Here is an 18,208-nt window from a genome sequence, read left to right on the forward strand (position 1 = left end):
GTGTCGGGGGCGAGGCGGGGGCTCCGGCCGTGCTTCGGGCTGCAGATGGCGGGGCCGTTCGAGGAGGTGGCCGTCTACTTCTCCCGCCAGGAGTGGGCAGAGCTGGCGGGCTGGCAGCGGCGGCTCTACCGGGAGGTGATGCTGGACACCTACGGAATGCTCGCCTCGCTGGGTGAGATGCCGGGGATGGGGGTGCCGGGACAGAGGAGGGAGGGGGGGCCGTGCTGGGGTTGTGGGTGCTGGGGCTGGAGGTCGCGGAGCTGGGGGTGCTGGTTCTGGGGCTGCCGTGGTTGGGGGTGCCGGGATTGGGGATGCCGGTCCTGGGGGTGCCGGGGCCGTGGGTGCTGGAGCTGGAGGTGCTGGGTCCGGCGCTGCCATCCCGGCAGTGCGGGTGAAGGTGCTTCTCTCTGTACCCCGGACAGGCTGGGACACCGTCAAGCCCGAGCTCATCTGCAAGCTGGAGCGAGGAGAGACGCCGTGCGTTCCAGACCCCCCCGGGGAGCAGCGGAGGCACCGCAGCCCTGTGCCGGGCGGGTCCCGGGGGTCCGTGGCAGCGGTGGGTTGTTCCATCAGCGGAAGCTGGGGGGACTCGTCCCAAAGCCAGCTCAGAGGGACCTCGGCGAACCACTCAGGACAACCTCAGCTCTCCCCCATGATACTCCCCCAGCCTTTGCAGAAGCCGCTCCCCACGTGTCCTGAGTGCAACAAGAGCTTCAGGACCCGGACTGCATTGGCCATCCACGAGCGGAGCCACACGGGCGAGCGCCCCTTCACCTGCACTGAATGCGGCAAGAACTTCATCCAGAAAAAACACCTGGTCAAACACCAGCTCATCCACACCGGCGAGCGCCCCTTTGCCTGTGTTGACTGTGGTTACCAATTCAGCCGAAAGCAACACCTGCTCATTCACCAGCGCATCCACACCAAGGAACGCCCCTTCATCTGCGCTGACTGCAAAAAGAGCTTCAGCCATAAGGGCTCCCTTATCAAACACCAGCGCATGCACACTGGAGAGCGTCCCTTTGCCTGCAACCACTGCAACCACCGCTTCAGTCAAAAGCAACACTTGGTCATCCACCAGCGCATCCACACGGGCGAGCGCCCCTTCACTTGTCCCAATTGTGACCACCGCTTCAGCCGGAAGGATCATCTGGTCACACACCAGCGCATCCACACCGGGGAGCGACCCTTCACCTGCTCCGACTGCGGCAAGAGCTTCAGCCAGAAGGGTGACCTTGTCATCCACCAGCGCATCCACACTGGCGAGCGTCCCTTTGCCTGCAGCCACTGCAACCAGCGCTTCAGCCAAAAGCAATGCTTGGTCATCCACCAGCGTATCCACAGTGGCGAGCGACCCTTCACCTGCTCCGACTGCGGCAAGAGCTTCAGCCGCAAGAGTGACCTTGTCAGCCACCAGCGCATCCACTCCGGCGAGCGTCCCTTTGCCTGCAGCCACTGCAACTACCGCTTCAGCCAAAAGCAATGCCTGGTCACTCACCAGCGCATCCACACTGGCGAGCGACCCTTCACCTGCTCCGACTGTGGCAAGAGCTTCAGACGCAAGAGTGACCTTGTCATCCACCAGCGCATCCACACGGGCGAGCGACCCTTCACGTGTCCTAATTGTGACCACCGCTTCAGCCGGAAGGAGCATCTGGTCACTCACCAGCGCATCCACACGGGCGAGCGACCCTTCACCTGCTCCGACTGCGGCAAGAGCTTCAGCCGCAAGGGTGACCTTGTCAGCCACCAGCGCATCCACACGGGCGAGCGACCCTTCACCTGCTCCAACTGCAGCAAGAGCTTCAGAGAGAAGGGGGCCCTGATCAAGCACCAGCGCATCCACTCCACTGAGCCCCCTTCGCTGCTCCAACTGTGACAAGGACTTCATCTGGAAGTGTGACCTGACAAATCACCGGTGTGTACACACTGGTGAACACTTCTTTGCCTGCGTCCATGGTTACCACCACTTCAGCCCTCACCTCCACTCTGGCCCAGCCCCCTGGTTGCTGGAGAAGACCCCCTCCATGTTCCCTGAGTGCAAGAAGAGCTTTAGGAACCAGACTGCACTGGCCATCCATGAACAGAGCCACACGGGTGAGTGGCCCTTCACCTGCTCCAGATGTAGCAAGAGCTTCCTCCAGAAGGACTCCCTGATCAACCACCAGCGCATCCACACAGGTGAGTGCCCCTTTGCCTTTATTGACTGTGGGAAGAGCTTTAGCAACACCATCTCCCTTCTCAAGTGTAAGTGAATCCACAGTGGTGAGAAGCCCTTTTCCTGTGTCAACTGCAGCAAGAGCTTCAGCCAGAAGGGCCACCTCATCACCCACCTGTGCATCCACATCGCAGAGCACCCCTTTGCCTGCACTGATGGCGGCAAGAGCTTCAGCCTTAAGAGTGCCCTGACCAGACACCAGCGCATCCACACCGGCGAGAAGCCCTACAAGCGTGGCCAGACCTGCAGCCAGAAGTCTGGAACAGAAACACCAGATGTCGGAGTGGGAGGTGGACCCGGAGTAACGATGGAGTCTCAATACGAGTATGATGGTTCTCATTTATTCATACACCTTACACTTCTTATATACTTATCCTAATAACGCACGCGCTAACAAAACAAATCCTAATTGGTTATGCCCCTCTGTTCACGCGCCTTGTGCTGTCACGCAACTGGCCAGACGCTCTTGAGCACTCGAAAGGGGCAGATACAAAGTTTTCATCACGACTCTTCGGGACTTTCCCACGCTGGATTCCACATTCTTGTATTCTGCTCACTTTTATCTCATCTCAAGGTCAGGCCTAGCTACAGACAGCAAACCCTGGATTGTTCACTGCTATTAAATCATGCCCTCGTTCACTGAGCCATTCTTCCACAATTCCCCCTTTTTGTTTTGAACAAGCCAGGGTTCATTTGTTATTCGTGATAGCATTTTTCTTAGACATAACGTTACACAACTGAAAAGAACTAATTCTACAAGTATAAAAATTAATCCCATTTTTCATACGCTCCTAAGCCAACCAGTCAATCCTAACCAGTTGCATAATCCATCCAAACCAAAAGAAAAACCTAGGTCAAAATGGTCACAGCCATGACCATGCGCCAATAACAAAAAAAGAAGAAGAAATTTATTGCTGCTCTGTTCTGTGAAACAGTATGCTGCACGGTAGACATGTCGTCAGCCAGTTCAGACAAAATTCCACTTGTCATGTTGGCTTGTTTCACTACCCAACAAAATCATTGTTCTAAGTTTTTATGCGTTTTTACAGCTGCAACTCTTGATAGCAAAAGAAATGCAAAAAATCTTTCCCAAAAATTCCATAATTCAGGTCTCTTTTCCACCTTGTGGGATGAGTTTGATTTGGATGATGATATGGAACGCCCAAACTGGGCTGACCAATGGTACGTGGTCCACCCTTCGGGTTAGAGAGCATGCCTGCCCGCGCTCAATTACCACAGATCAAAAATATCCTGGTGGTAATCCTCTTGGTAATGCAGTGCCAGGAGCGGAGTGGGTTTTATTTCGTATTGTAATGTTGCACCATTTCTGCTCCCAATCACTGCTGTTCCCCATGGGATTAATTATTGCTGGTGCTGCTTGGTGCGCTAGTCTTGTTTCCTTCTATACCTCAGACCACGATGCTAAACCTATAAAATAAAATCTAAAAAAAACCCAAAACCCAATACGTAGCATTCAATGGATCCACAAGTTGAAGTTCTTGTGGTTCGGGTCCAATTGGAAGTTTGTCATCCCAATTATCATATTTGTCGAATGCTTCGCTCTCGTTTTCCCATCGGAAGGGTAGGTTACTAGTGATGTTAAACTGTGACTTCAACTCTTTGCATTGTTTGATTAAAGTTGAAAAAAAAATTTATTTATTTATTTATTTTAATGGGAATGCCTATCAGACAAGTCACAAATGGTAAGCTTGGGGCCACCAAACTGGCACAAAACTAGTAATGTTCAAGACTTGTGCAAGAGTAACCCATACATTTTGTCGCAGATCAAACAATGCGAGGTGGCAGACTGCAATGACTAGTTTTAAACATACTAAACACAGCCAAAACTGCCTCATTTTCGGTACCGTTTCCATTTACAAGAATGCCTACAGTTTTCTTTTACTTTCTTCCAATCTTGATCCTTAATAGTCCGTATTACAGGGCCACTGATTATTATCACAGTCACCACAGTTATGCAACACTCAGGGATCACAATTCCCACAATTACAGCTTTCTTCATTCATTCCTGTGCAGGATCTTCTCGTGTAGGCTGTTGATCACGCTCTGATGACGTCTCTTGATAGGGTCAAATGCTTTTCGCTGGTATCCACCTAGGACCACCTTCCGTGGAAACACACGCATATCCTCGACCATTAAATATTACAGCAAGAGGTCCTTTCCATATTCCCGTTACTGGATCTCTATATAATACTCGAAAGCTGGCGATAATTGTCTTTTCATTCAACCTTATACTTTGATGATGTATTATCACCGGTGGCTCTTCTCTATCACTCATTAAACACAAATAGTTTAATGTGAACAAAACCTTATTCAATCTCATTTGCACATCCATTTCAGTGTCTTTTTGTCTTTGTAAATAATCGTTCAACACTTGATGTGTTCGCTCCACCAAAGCCTGCCCGGTGGGAGAGTGCGGGATTCCTGTGATGTGTTGTACTCCCCACTTGGACAAAAAGACCCTCGTCTTTTGACTGGTATAGGCAAGTCCATTATCAGTTTTTATGGTCTCAGGCACCCCCATTACAGCTGTTTACACACATGTTGTGCTTTCTCACCAGGTAATGCGGTTGCCCATACAAATTTCGAAAAGGTATCGATTGTCACGTGAACATATTTTAGTCTTCCAAATTCCCCAATGTGGGTGACATCCCTTTGCCAAAGCTCTAAGGACTTTAGTCCTTTAGGGTTTACTCCGATTCCTATTCCTGGACCGTGATATCCACATCTTGGACAGGCTTGTACAATACTACGGGCTTCATTCTCTGTTAAGCCATACTGTCGTTTTAATCCTTTGGCATTCTGGTGAAATTGGTCGTGACTCTGTCTTGCTACACGAAATTTATCCATAGGGGGCATATGCTGAGCTGGACTAACGAAGCTATCTGCTATCTGATTACCCCTTCCTAGTCCCATGTCAAGTTGATGACTTCGCACATGAATAACACAACAAGGCTCTGTGGGTTGTTGGAGCGTGGAGCGTAATTGCACAAACAATGCTCCTAATCTTGGGTTAGTTGTCTGTCTTAGAAGAGCATCCTCTTATCTTGGGACTACTGCTACATACAATGAGTCCGTTAGAACATTAAGAGGGGTGGTTAGCCAATTCAACGGGGCCCAACCAACAGCAGTTAATTCTAAGGTCTGTAAAGAACCTTGGGGCTGTCCCTCCAAAATATGCTTGTGCCATTCAGCACGTTCGTGCCATACACAAACAGCACGATGCAGTCGTTTCCCGGCGTCAGTATACACAGTAAGGCCATCCACCAGTGGTTGCACACTGACTTTCGTTCTCTCCAGCCACTGATTTTGTGACAATATTTACAACTTCTTCCCTTGCGGCTGCTGCGAATGTATTTGTCCTTCAAATCCTCATAGGGCTTCCTGAAGCAGTATTACATTTCGTAACCACCACTCCAGGTCTACAGCATTAACTGGAATGCTAATGTCTGCAGGTTCTTGACCGCTGACCTCAATAATTCGAGATCTGCCTTTTCGTGCTAACTCTGCCACAGCTTCGGGTCTGGTTTGAATGCTCCTGTTTGGCTGCACACCCAGAAACACCCATTCCAATACCCAGAATGATTCAGCTTTACCGGTTCTCTTGCTCCTGGCAATGTCAGGGTCATCCAGGTCTCTGTCCTTCCCAGATTCCCCTCTTTTGTTTTGCCATTGACAGATGACTGCGAATGGGGATTCGCTATTGTTACAAACCAAAAGCGAGATGGGTAAATTCATTATCTTTCGAGATGACCAAGATGTTTGTAAGGGACGATTGGTTTTTTGTAAAAGAGTCCTTTGATCTGCAGTCAAAGGAGCTCAAAAAGCTCAGTTTTGGAGGCATTGTGCAACAACACAGTCAAGGGAGCAATATCAGAGTTGGAAACGCCCACACAAGGGCGGACCCATTGAATATCCCCTAACAACATTTGGACATCTTTCACAGTTCGTAAACTGATCGTCAATTCGATTTTCTGTGGTGGGGTTTGGGCATCAGAAGTGCTCCAGCCCAAATACTTCCACAGAGATGACCTTTGTACTTTTTCAGGTGCAACAACAAGTCCTTTATCTCTCAGCATATCCCTGGATGTCTGCAGTGCCAGTTCATCAAACGGTTCTTGTAAGGGACACTGGAATGCAGAGTGTCCTTCACAAATTGTTACTCCCCTGGAGAGATAAGGACTGCCAAGCTGAAACAAAACCAAAAGACCTTCACATTCAAACAAAATCAGGAGTAAAGGATGGGAGGATTGGGGGAGGGAAAAAAACCTCACAAACAGCCACAGGGCTGGGAGGGGAATAGGGTGGGGGGGAAACTCACACACAGCCACAGGGCTGCGTTTTTTCCATTTTCTTTTTCTATTGTCTGCGTTGGTTTTGTATATTTCTTTTTTTTTCCTTTTTTTTTCAATTTTTTTTCTCTGTTTAAAATTGTGTCCTCTGCAGCCTTTCACTTCAAAGGTCCCAGGTAAATCTACCTGTCTGCCGGCTTAGTGGACGTTTGGGATTGAAAGGTCTCAGAGTTGCATTTTTAAGATTAATCGAAACAAACAGAGGCTCAAACTGCTATAACCAAAACCCAATTTGCAAATCTTACAAAAGTTTAAAGCACTTTAAACACACATACACACACAGAACCACTCTTTTGAGAGCTGCCTTAATATACCCATACAATATTGTTTACGACCGGTCAATAAGAAGAGCACGATGGTGTGAATATTTAAACTCTACACCGTACCGAACACATCCAACGCTTACAATATGCACATATATTATAAAATAAGGTTTGTATCAATTGTTTAACAGGTAACAGTCCTTGGTTGTTACAGCATTTTCGTGGCATCTTCTTCCTCCTCTGACTCCTCGCCAGCCCCACAGCTTTGTCCACCCCGCACTTTATCAGCGCAGACGGCTGCTGTGGGCACTTCTGGTTCCTGTGTCATTGCACATCCACCCTCTGATGGGTGAACATCGGGTGCCTCCGGCGCAATGGGGCCGTCTATGTCCTCAGACGCATTCCCCCTTTTTACAGCCGGATTTAAGAGCTCGCAGACGCTGGTACAAACTTTCCCAGTCATTCCTTTCATTGGGCAATTCTGGCTCACCCCAAAGAAAGCACTCATACGACTCGTGGTGCGATGAGGTTCAGCCGGGGGATTGGGGGGGGCTATGGTGCGCACAGTGGCAGCGGCAACTTTTGACTTGGCCTTCAGCGCTTGTAAAGTATTAACGACAGTTCGCCAAGTTTCCCTACAGCCCCCAAAAGGCTCTTTGCCCTTTTTCGTGATCTTGCAGTCCCCGGGAACAGCTTTAATTCCTTTTCATCCTTGTCGGTTCCTGATATAGTCTTTTGTCACAACGTTTCTCCATAATCTCCCCACTCCGTAACAAAAAACATCGTCTGCGGATCAGTAAAGTGTCCCCATTTTCTACCTAAATGTAGAAGTTTTATCAGCAGTTTTGTGGGCAGTTCATGCTCTCTCTTAGAGAGGATTCCCGCAAGTAGCGTTGCCACAGCTTCTGTTTCCAGCAGTTTTGGGCAGTTCATGCCCTCTCTTAGAGAGGATTCCCGCAAGTAGCGTTGCTGCAGCTTCTGTTTCCATAATTATCCCTAAGGGGTGAGGAGCGACCTCGCACCAGCGTCTGCCTTGACTATGCACAGGCAGCGCTTCCCTTAGCCGCGGTTTCCCACTCCCCTCCTCCAGCTGCTTACCGCAGTCTCGGAGAAGTCAAAGGTGTCCTGTAACCATCCTCTGCTACCAGATGTCGGAGTGGGAGGCGGATCCGGAGTAACGATGGAGTCTCAATATGAGTATGATGGTTCTCATTTATTCATACACCTTACACTTCTTATATACTTATCCTAATAACGCACGTGCTAACAAAACAAATCCTAATTGGTTATGTCCCACTGTTCACGCGCCTTGTGCTGTCACGCAACTGGCCAGACGCTCTTGAGCACGCGAAAGGGGCAGATACAAAGTTTTCATCACGACTCTTCGGGACTTTCCCACGCTGGATTCCACATTCTTGTATTCTCCTCCCTTTTACCTCATCTCAAGGTCAGGCCTAGCCACAAACAGCAAACCCTGGATTGTTCACTGCTATTAAATCATGCCCTCGATCACCGAGCCATTCTTCCACAAGTTATGGTGAGGAAGGGACTGAGTGCCTCTGGGTTAAAATCAGAGGAGCCCACAAGAAGGCAGACATTGTGATGGGAGTCTGCTACAGACCACCCAGCCAAGAAGAAGCAGCTGATGAGCTCTTCTATAAACAGCTGTGGACACTCTCTAGATCGCTACCTCTCGCCCTCGTGGGAGACTTCAATCTTCCTGATATCTGCTGGAAGCACAACACAGCAGAAAGGAAGCAGCCTAGGAGGTTGCTGGAGTGTGTGGAAGACAACTTCCTCACACAACTGGTGAGTGAGCTGATGAGGGAGAGTGCCCTCCTGGACCTGCTGTTTGTGAGCAGAGAAGGCCTTGTGGGGGATGTGACGGTTGGGGGACGCCTGGGACGAAGCGATCATGAGCTGATAGGGTCTTCAGTTCTGGGTGAGATGCAGAAGGGGATGAGCAAAACAGTCACATTAAACTTCCAGAGGGCAGACTTTGGACTGTTCAGAAGGTTGGTTGGCAAAGTCCCATGGGAGACAGTCCTTCAGGGCAAGGGAGCCCACAAGGGCTGGGCGCTCTTCAGAAATGAAATCCTAGCAGCTCAGGAGCAAGCCATCCCTGTGTTCTGGAAAAGGAGCCGGCGGGGGAAAAGAACAACGTGGTTGAGTAGGGAGATCTTGAGAGATATCAAAAAGAAGAGGAAGGTCTATGATCTTTGGAAGAAGGGGCAGGCGTCTTGGGTGGACTACAGGGAGGAAGTGAGATGGTGCAGGGAAAAAATCAGGAGGGCTGAGGCCCAACTAGAAATCAAACTGGCTAAGTCTGTGAAAGATAATAAAAAATCTTGCTACAAATACATGAACAAGAAAAGGAGGACTGGGGAGAATATTCAGTCCCTATTGGATGCAGAAGGAACAACAGTGACAGGGGATAAGGACAAGGCTGAGGTACTTAATGCCTTCTTTGCCTCAGTCTTTAATAGCAAGGGAAGTTGTTCCCTCTGTGTACAAACCCAGGAGTCAGAGGAGCAGAATGAGGCTCCCGTGATCCAAGAGGAGGTGGTTAGAGACTCGCTTGCCCATCTAGACACCCACAAGTCTATGGGGCCGGATGGGATTCACCCAAGAGTATTGAAGGAGCTGGCGGATGCCCTTTCCAAACCCCTTTCCATCACCTTCCAGCGGTCCTGGCTGACTGGGGAAGTTCCACTGGACTGGAGGCTGGCTGATGTTGTGCCCATCTACCAGAAGGGTTGCGGGGAGGATCCGGGGAACTCCAGGCCTGTCAGTGTGACGTCAGTGCCGGGGAAAGTCACGGAACAGGTGATCTTGAGTGCTATCATGAAACACATGCAAGAGAAGCGGGTAATCAGTCCCGATCAACACGGGTTCACAAAAGGCAGGTCTTGACAAACTAACCTGATTGCCTTCTATGACAAAGTGACCCAACTACCGGATGGGGGAAAGGCTGTGGATGGAGTCTTCTTGGACTTCAGTAAAGCCTCTGACACAGTTTCTCACAGCATTCTGCTTCAGAAACTGTCTGTCTCTGTCCTGGACAGGCGCACACTCACGGTGAGATAGAAGAGGTGCTGGGGTGTCCCCGTGTGTTAGGGAGTGTTTGGCTTCTCTGGAGCTCCGTGATGTGATGCTGGGTTGGAGGTTTGTGGCTGAGACTCAGGGGAAGGCCAGTGAGGCAGATGTCGTGGTGGGAGTCTGTTACAGACCACCCGGCCAGGATGAAGGGGCAGAGGAGTTATTCTAGAAGCAGCTGGGAGGAGCGTCGCCATCACCAGCCCTCATCCTCATGGGGGACTTCAGTCCACGGGATGTCTGCTGGAAACACAAAGCAGCAGAGAGGAACCAGTCTAGGAGGTTCCTGGAGTGGGTGGAAGAGAACTTGCTGACACAGCTGGCGAGTGACCCGATGGGGCAAGGTGCCCGCTGGACCTGTGGTTTGTGAACAGGGAAGGCCCTGAGGGAGCTGTGCCGGCTGGAGGATGCTCACGAGAGGATAGAGTTCTCAGTTCTTGAGAATTCAAGGGAAGTTCATTAAGTTCCCTTTATGTCCCCCTTAACGGTCAGTAAGATTCCCGAGCCTTGTCTACATGTGAACAAGTCAGGTTTATTATAACAATTCTAACAACTCGTGACTAAATAAGGGTTGGGTGGTGTCTGGGGAGAAGATGGTGTTTGGGAAAATACATTGAAAATCAAATACCCGAGCCCAGATCAGAGCGATGTGCAGGTGAGGAATATGTAGTTAAGGCTCAAGTAGAGAGAGATGCTAAGAATTAGCTTGTTGTTAAGATCTATATTCAGTGTGTCTAACGCTAAGGTCTTATCCCAACAGCGTCCCAACAGGGGGAGGGGAGATAGGGTCCAACCCATTGGTTGACCCCAAAAGTTTCGATGACATTTTCCCAACAAAACTTTCCCCTTTGTTTTCATTTTCATAATCACACTTTTGGGGAGGGGTTTTAGGTGGATCGAGAGTGACTGAAGGTACAACATCAAACCCTGCCGATTGCTGGAGGAAAAGTTCTCCCTTCACGTGCCAAAACCTGACCGCAGGCGCAGTAGGAGTGGTTATGGGAGTGCTTTGCCTCAGAGCCGGGGAGGAGGCGGGCAGCCTTCTGTATGGAGCTGTGCTTTAGTATTACAATGCTATTGCTGTGATGGTGTAAAGCGAACAGGTCAGCTGGAGGGCAGGAGTGTCAGAGCGGTGACTGCAATTTGTCTTCTTGGAACATAAAGGGGCATTGTCCTTGGGTACCAGGCTCCTTGCTGATAGCGGGGGCTGGACACGGCTGTCCCCAAATGTCCTGGCACCCACATCACAGGGCAAGATGTCCTCGATGCATTCCTTTCCGATGAAAACTGTGCTGCACCTCTGCATGTTACACCTTCACTAATTGCTTTCTAAGGAAAAAGCTACCTTGTACTCAGCCTATGAGTGGAGGGAGGATTCATAAAACTTCAAGGTGCCCATTTTTCTCCATATTTAGTTTTATTCCCACAGGGTTTTCCCCGCAGCCACCCTGCAGCAGAGCCCCCAGTGCCCTGCAGGACCCTCAGCAGCAGTTTGGGGAGCACTGGAGTGGAAGTGGCAGCAGACGGAGGGTGCTGTGGATGCGCTGGTGAGCCAGCATGGTCCCCTTGGACCAAAACCGCTTCTTGCAGCCGCCTCCCGGGATCTTCTCCCCTGACAGGGAAGGACATGCACCTTCCCACCTGTCACCCTCTGGCACCACCCGCAGGGATCAATGCACCCGCTGGTGTCTCTTCAGGTCAGACTTCTGCCTGAAAGTCTTGTTGCACACCTCACAGTTGTACGGCTTCTCACCACTGTGGATGGTTTGGTGGGCTATGAGCACACTCTTCACTCTGAAGCTCTTGCTGCACTCGGGGCAGGTGAATGGGCGCTCATCTGTGTGGATGCGTTGGTGCGTGATCAGGCTGGACTTACAGTTGAAGTTCTTGCCACAGTCAGCACAGACAAAAGGGCGCTCGCCTGTGTGGATGCGTTGGTGCTTGGTCAGGCTGACCTTCCAGTTGAAATTCTTGCCACAGTCAGCACAGTGATATGGGCGCTCGCCTGTGTGGATGCGCTGGTGGCTGAGCATGTGATGCTTCTGTCCGAAGCTTTTGCCACACTCCATGCATACGAAGGGGCGCTCACCAGTGTGGATGCGCTGGTGTCTGATCAAGAAGACCTTCTCATTGAAGCGCTTGCCGCAGCTGGTACAGGAAAAGAGACACTCACCAGAGTGGATGCGCTGGTGGGCGATCAGCAAGTGCTTCCAGATGAAGCTCTTTCCACAGTCAGCACAGTGAAAGGGGCGCTCACCCGTGTGGATGCGCTGGTGTCTGATCAAGAAGACCTTCTCATTGAAGCTCTTGCCACAGCTGGTACAGGAAAAGAGACACTCACCAGAGTGGATGCGTTGGTGGGTGATCAGCAAGTGCTTCCAGATGAAGCTCTTTCCACAGTCAGCACAGTGAAAGGGGTGCTCGTCTGTGTGGATGCGTTCGTGTCTGGTCAGGCTGCTCTTCCAGCTGAAGCTCTTACTGCAGTCGGTGCAGGTGAAGGGGCGCTCACCCGTGTGGATCTTCCTGTGGGCGGTCAGTGTACTCCGCCTCCTGAAGCTCTTATTGCACTCAGGGCATGTGAGGGGGGTCTTCTCCCGCGGCTGGGGGGCCAGGCCAAGAGGAGGGTGAGGGTGCCCTTCTGGGCCTCCCCGGCTCCCGCTTGGTTCACCTCGGGATGATTCCCCCAAAACCCTGCTGGAGGAACCCCCCATCCCCCCAGGGGACCCCCGGGACCCGCCCGGCACAGGGCTGCGGTGCCTCTGCAGCTCCCCGGGGGGGTCTGGCACGCACGGCGTCTCTCCTCGCTCCAACCTGCAGATGAGCTCGGGCTTAACGGTGTCCCAGCCTGTCCGGGGTACAGAGAGAAGCACCTTCACCCGCACTGCCGGGATGGCACCTCGATCCCCGGCACCCCCATCCCCGGCACCCCCATCCCCGGCCCAGCACCCCCATCCCCGGCACCCCCATCCCCGGCACCCGCATCCCCGGCACCCGCATCCCCGGCCCAGCACCCACATCCCCGGCATCCCCATCCCCTGTACCCCCATCCCCGGCACCCCCGTCCCCGGCACCCCCGTCCCCGCACCCTCATCCTCGCACCCCCATCCCCCACATCCCCATCCCCGGCACCCCCATCCCCGGCCCCCCCATCCCCGGCCCCCGCATCCCCGGCCCAGCACCCCCATCCCCGGCACCCCCGTCCCCGGCACCCCCATCCCCGCACCCTCATACTCGAACCCCCATCCCCCACATCCCCATCCCCGGCACCCCCATCCCCGGCACCCCCATCCCCGCACCCCCATCCCCGGCACCCCCATCCCCACACCCCCATCCCCGGCACCCCCATCCCCGCACCCCCATCCCCGGCATCTCACCCAGCGAGGCGAGCATTCCGTAGGTGTCCAGCATCACCTCCCGGTAGAGCCGCCGCTGCCAGCCCGCCAGCTCTGCCCACTCCTGGCGGGAGAAGTAGACGGCCACCTCCTCGAACGGCCCCGCCATCCGCAGCCCGAAGCACGCCCGGCTCAGCTCGCCCCGCCGCGCCTTGCCCGGCCCCCTCTGCCCCAACCCTGACGCCGCCAGGCCGGACCCGGCAGCCCCGGGGTCGCCGCTCCCCCGCCAGGCCTGGCAGTGCCCTTCTCGCAGCCGGGCTGCCCGCAGAGGGGCCGGGGGCTGCAGGGCCAGCCTGCCTGCGGGGCTGCTCTTCCCCGGGCCCGGGGCACTGGGATGCAGAGCCCTCCGGGACTGGGATGCTCTGGGACCCCGCGCTCCTTCCGACTCGCTGGCGCCAGCACTGGGCTCGGAGCCTGGGGGGTTGCGTGGGGGTGGGGGGCGGCCAGGCCGGAAAAAACCACTTCCCTTCCAAAGCAGATGCTGATTGCGCTCTGAGGCTCGACCGGAGCGGGGCCGCTCGGGGCCTCGCAATTTCCCCCCAGGCGCTGCTGCAGCGAGAGCCGCTCTGGGCTGTGCCCGCCTGGAGCCTGGGCTGCTCGAGAGACACCAATTCCGCCCCAGAACCCTTTCGTCGTCTCCGTCCTTGTCGGCGGCGGAGCTGCGGGCAGAGGGGGTGTCGGGGGGCGAGGCGGGGGCTCCGGCCGTGCTTCGGGCTGCAGATGGCGGGGCCGTTCGAGGAGGTGGCCGTCTACTTCTCCCGCCAGGAGTGGGCAGAGCTGGCGGGATGGCAGCGGCGGCTCTACCGGGAGGTGATGCTGGACACCTACGGAATGCTCGCCTCGCTGGGTGAGATGCGGGGATGGGGGGAGATGCCGGGGATGGGGGTGCGGGGATGGGGGTGCCGGGGATGGCGGTGCCGGGACAGGGGGGAGAGGGGGGACCGTGCTGGGGTTGTGGGTGCTGGGGCTGGAGGTCGCGGAGCTGGGGGTGCTGGTTCTGGGGCTGCGTGGTTGGGTGTGCCGGGATTGGGGGTGCCGGTCCTGGGGGTGCCGGGGCCGTGGGTGCTGGAGCTGGAGGTGCTGGGTCCGGCGGTGCCATCCCGGCAGTGCGGGTGAAGGTGCTTCTCTCTGTACCCCGGGCAGGCTGGGACACCGTCAAGCCCGAGCTCATCTGCAAGCTGGAGCGAGGAGAGACGCCGTGCGTTCCAGACCCCCCCGGGGAGCAGCGGAGGCACCGCAGCCCTGTGCCGGGCGGGTCCCGGGGGTCCGTGGCAGCGGTGGGTTGTTCCATCAGCAGAAGCTGGGGAGACTCGTCCCAAAGCCAGCTCAGAGGGACCCCGGCGAACCACTCAGGACAACCTCAGCTCTCCCCCATAATAACCCCCCAGCCTTTGCAGAAGCCGCTCCCCACGTGTCCTGAGTGCAACAAGAGCTTCAGGACCCGGACTGCATTGGCCATCCACGAGCGGAGCCACACGGGCGAGCGCCCCTTCACCTGCCCTGACTGCGGCAAGAACTTCATCCAGAAACAACACCTGGTGAAGCACCAGCGCATCCACACCGGCGAACGCCCCTTTGCCTGTGTTGTCTGTGGTTATCAATTCAGCCGAAAGCAACACCTGCTCACTCACCAGCGCATCCACACCGGCGAGCGTCCCTTTGCCTGCAGCCACTGCAACCACTGCTTCAGCCAAAAGCAACAATTGGTTATCCACCAGCGCATCCACACTGGCGAGCGTCCCTTCACTTGTCCCAATTGTGACCACCGCTTCAGCCGGAAGGAGCATCTGGTCACTCACCAGCGCATCCACACGGGCGAGCGACCCTTCACCTGCTCCGACTGCGGCAAGAGCTTCAGACGCAAGAGTGACCTTGTCAGCCACCAGCGCATCCACACTGGCGAGCGCCCCTTCACCTGCTCCGACTGCGGCAAGAGCTTCAGCCGCAAGAGTGACCTTGTCAGCCACCAGCGCATCCACACGGGCGAGCGTCCCTTTACGTGTCCCAATTGTGACCACCGCTTCAGCCGGAAGGAGCATATGATCACTCACCAGCGCATCCACACGGGCGAGCGACCCTTCACCTGCTCCGACTGCAGCAAGAGCTTCAGAGAGAAGGGGGCTCTGATCAAGCACCAGCGCATCCACTCCACTGAGCCCCCTTCGCTGCTCCAACTGTGACAAGAACTTCATCTGGAAGTGTGACCTGACGAATCACCGGTGTGTACACACCGATGAGCGTCTCTTTGCCTGCAGCCACTGCAACCACCACTTCAGCCCTCACCTCCACTCTGGCCCAGCCCCCTGGTTGCTGGAGAAGACCCCCTCCATGTTCCCTGAGTGCAAGAAGAGCTTTAGGAACCAGACTGCACTGGCCATCCATGAACAGAGCCACACGGGTGAGTGGCCCTTCACCTGCTCCAGGTGTAGCAAGAGCTTCCTGCAGAAGGACTCCCTGATCAACCACCAGCGCATCCACACAGATGAGTGCTCCTTTGCCTTTATTGATTGTGGGAAGAGCTTTAGCAACACCATCTCCCTTCTCAAGTGTAAGTGAATCCACAGTGGTGAGAAGCCCTTTTCCTGTGTCAGCTGCAGCAAGAGCTTCAGCCAGAAGGGTACCCTGATCAAGCACCAGCGCATCCACACCGGTGAGAAACCCTACAAGTGTGATGATTGCAGCGAGGCCTACAGCCAGAAGTCTGGTCTGAAGAAACACCAGCGGCTGCACCAGGGCCCACAGGGTGACTGCCTTGGCAGCCCGGTGGCCTCTGAAGCTGATGCTGAGGGTCCCACGTGGACAGATGCTGCTTTCTTTTTCCTATTCGAGACTAAATCAAAAGCTTCTTGGTGCTGATGACAAGCAGTGAGCTCCACGGCAGCACAGTGTGCACCACTGCTCTCCAGCGGCAGCAGCTCGGGCCCCACATCCCCTCGCTCATCCCTCTAAATCCCCTTCCTGGCCTGTTCTAGCTGGGACAGGGCGAGAGGCTGGGATGTGCCCGGGAGCTCTGGTGGGCAGATGGATGAAGCAGCGCTGTGGCGGAGCTCGAGGGCTGTGGGTATGGGATTGTCTGGATGCAAGGTGCAGCCCATGCCGGGCCCAGCGGAGCTTGCTTGAACTGCCTGCCCTTCCCATCAGCTTTTAACAATACTTGTGTCAGCACAGGAGCACAAAGTCACTGGTGCCTCGAGTTTCCTTCAGCTGGATGGGGGTTTCAGTGCAAAGATACGAGGTGGGGGGAGGGTATGATCAGATTCTACTGCGGCAGCATCTGGCTGGGACACTCCCCTATCCCCACAGAGGGCACTGGTCAGGTTGTGTGGTAGACCACAATTCACCATCTGCTTTGCAAGTTAAGGAGTTTTTCTGTCCTTGCTGCCTCCTGCTGGAGGCACCAACAGGTCCTGCAAGGCACCCAGCTGGGACAAGGCCAGGGCGCCCAGCACCTGAGCCTGGCAGGGACCCAGCACTCCTGCCGGAGAGGAGGCCAGCAGTCCAGTATCCCAGCATCCCAGTCTCCCACCCAGACATGGATCTCAGCATTCCCGTAGCAGGAGAGGCAGCTCCCAGGAACCCGGGGCTCCACCACGCCGTGCTACAGCCAGGGAAACCCTCAGCCCCACGGCAGCTCTAAGTCTCCAGTGATGGCATCGGTCCTCCTCTCGCCGCTCCAGCCGTGGGGATGTGCCACGGGCAGGACACCGGTCTCTCCCACGGCCTCCAGCCCCCCTACTTGTACTTGGACAAGGCTTCCAGCAGCACCAGGCCCTGGGTGCAGGACAGGAGGGGCAGGTAGATGGGGAGGTGAAGGGAACAGAAACAATATCCGGGAGGCCATGTGGTTCGCTCAGAAGGGTTTCTTTGGGCATCTATATTGAAAGGGACACAGGCCTACAAGTTTTCTACACGTGCCTGCAAAGGCAGGGGCTTTACTAAGATCAGGGTCTCTTTTTCCACAGGGCAGGCATTTTACTATGCTCATTATATTTAAATGAGGGTCAACCCTTCCCAGTTCAGTCTCTTCCAGTCTGTTATCTCAGCAGGGTTGTTGTTGCTTGCAAGCTCCCGGTTAGTTCATCCTCTTTCTCTTTCATGTCTTCAGCTCAGGGCTGTTTCACAGGCTCCCTCAGTTCCTGCATCCACAGGATCCGTACCCACCAGTGCATCCACATGGGTGAGTGCCTCTTTGCCTGTTCCAACTGTGGCAAGAGCTTCAGCCAGAAGGAACACCTGATCCAGCACCAGCACAGCCACACCGGCGAGAAACCCTACAAGTGTGACGAGTGTGACAAGACCTACAGCCAGAAGTGTGACCTAAAGAGACACCAGCGGGTGCATGAGGGCCCCAAGACAGTGCCAGAGGGTGGCCAGCAGGAGGAGGGGTGTCTGTCCCTGTTGGGGGGGAGGACAGAGGCCTTCCAGTGAGGCAGCTGCAAGAAATTATCTTGGGATGAGGAGAGCATGCTGGCCCACCAGTGAACCCCCAGCACCCCTAGCCTGCAGCCGCCTCCACAACCTGTCACCCCCAAACCTGCCACTGAGGGTCCTGCAGGGCACCGGGGACTCTGCTGCAGGGGTGGCTGCAGGGGGACACTCGGAGCCCCGACCTCTGGCTCCTCCAGAGCAGCTGCACATGAGCTGGAAGCGCGTGGCAACCATGGCTCCGTCCAACGCTGCCTACGGCTCGGGCTGCTGCCAGAGGAGCATCCTCACCGGCACAGTGTGGATCCTCCTGAGATGGGGACCCTATTGCCTAAAGAGATAAAGCTGTGACAGCAGCCGAGGGATGCCCTGCCTTTGAGTGACGAGGATCAGCACGGACCCCCCTGGCTTTCTGAGCTTCTCCAGGGGAGCCTGAGAGCCGCT

At 54.8% G+C, this 18,208-nt stretch overlaps 1 protein-coding gene and 1 pseudogene across 1 annotated transcript; one reads left to right on the plus strand and one right to left on the minus strand.

Moving 5' to 3' along the window:
• Nucleotides 1-35: 35 nt before the first annotated feature.
• LOC128851216 (zinc finger protein 585A-like) lies at nt 36-17,721 on the plus strand (annotated as a pseudogene).
• Nucleotides 10,832-14,104, minus strand: LOC128851197 (zinc finger protein OZF-like). The gene is made up of 2 exons (XM_054058444.1): nt 13,322-14,104; nt 10,832-12,792 (listed from the first exon to the last, which is right to left on the minus strand). Exons 1-2 carry the CDS (start codon nt 13,446-13,448, stop codon nt 11,618-11,620), a joined length of 1,302 nt encoding a protein of 433 aa, XP_053914419.1. The 5' UTR covers nt 13,449-14,104; the 3' UTR covers nt 10,832-11,617.
• Nucleotides 17,722-18,208: the final 487 nt, after the last annotated feature.

This window comes from Cuculus canorus, chromosome 2 (genome assembly GCF_017976375.1).
Source record: "Cuculus canorus isolate bCucCan1 chromosome 2, bCucCan1.pri, whole genome shotgun sequence".
Classification (NCBI taxonomy): domain Eukaryota; kingdom Metazoa; phylum Chordata; class Aves; order Cuculiformes; family Cuculidae; genus Cuculus; species Cuculus canorus.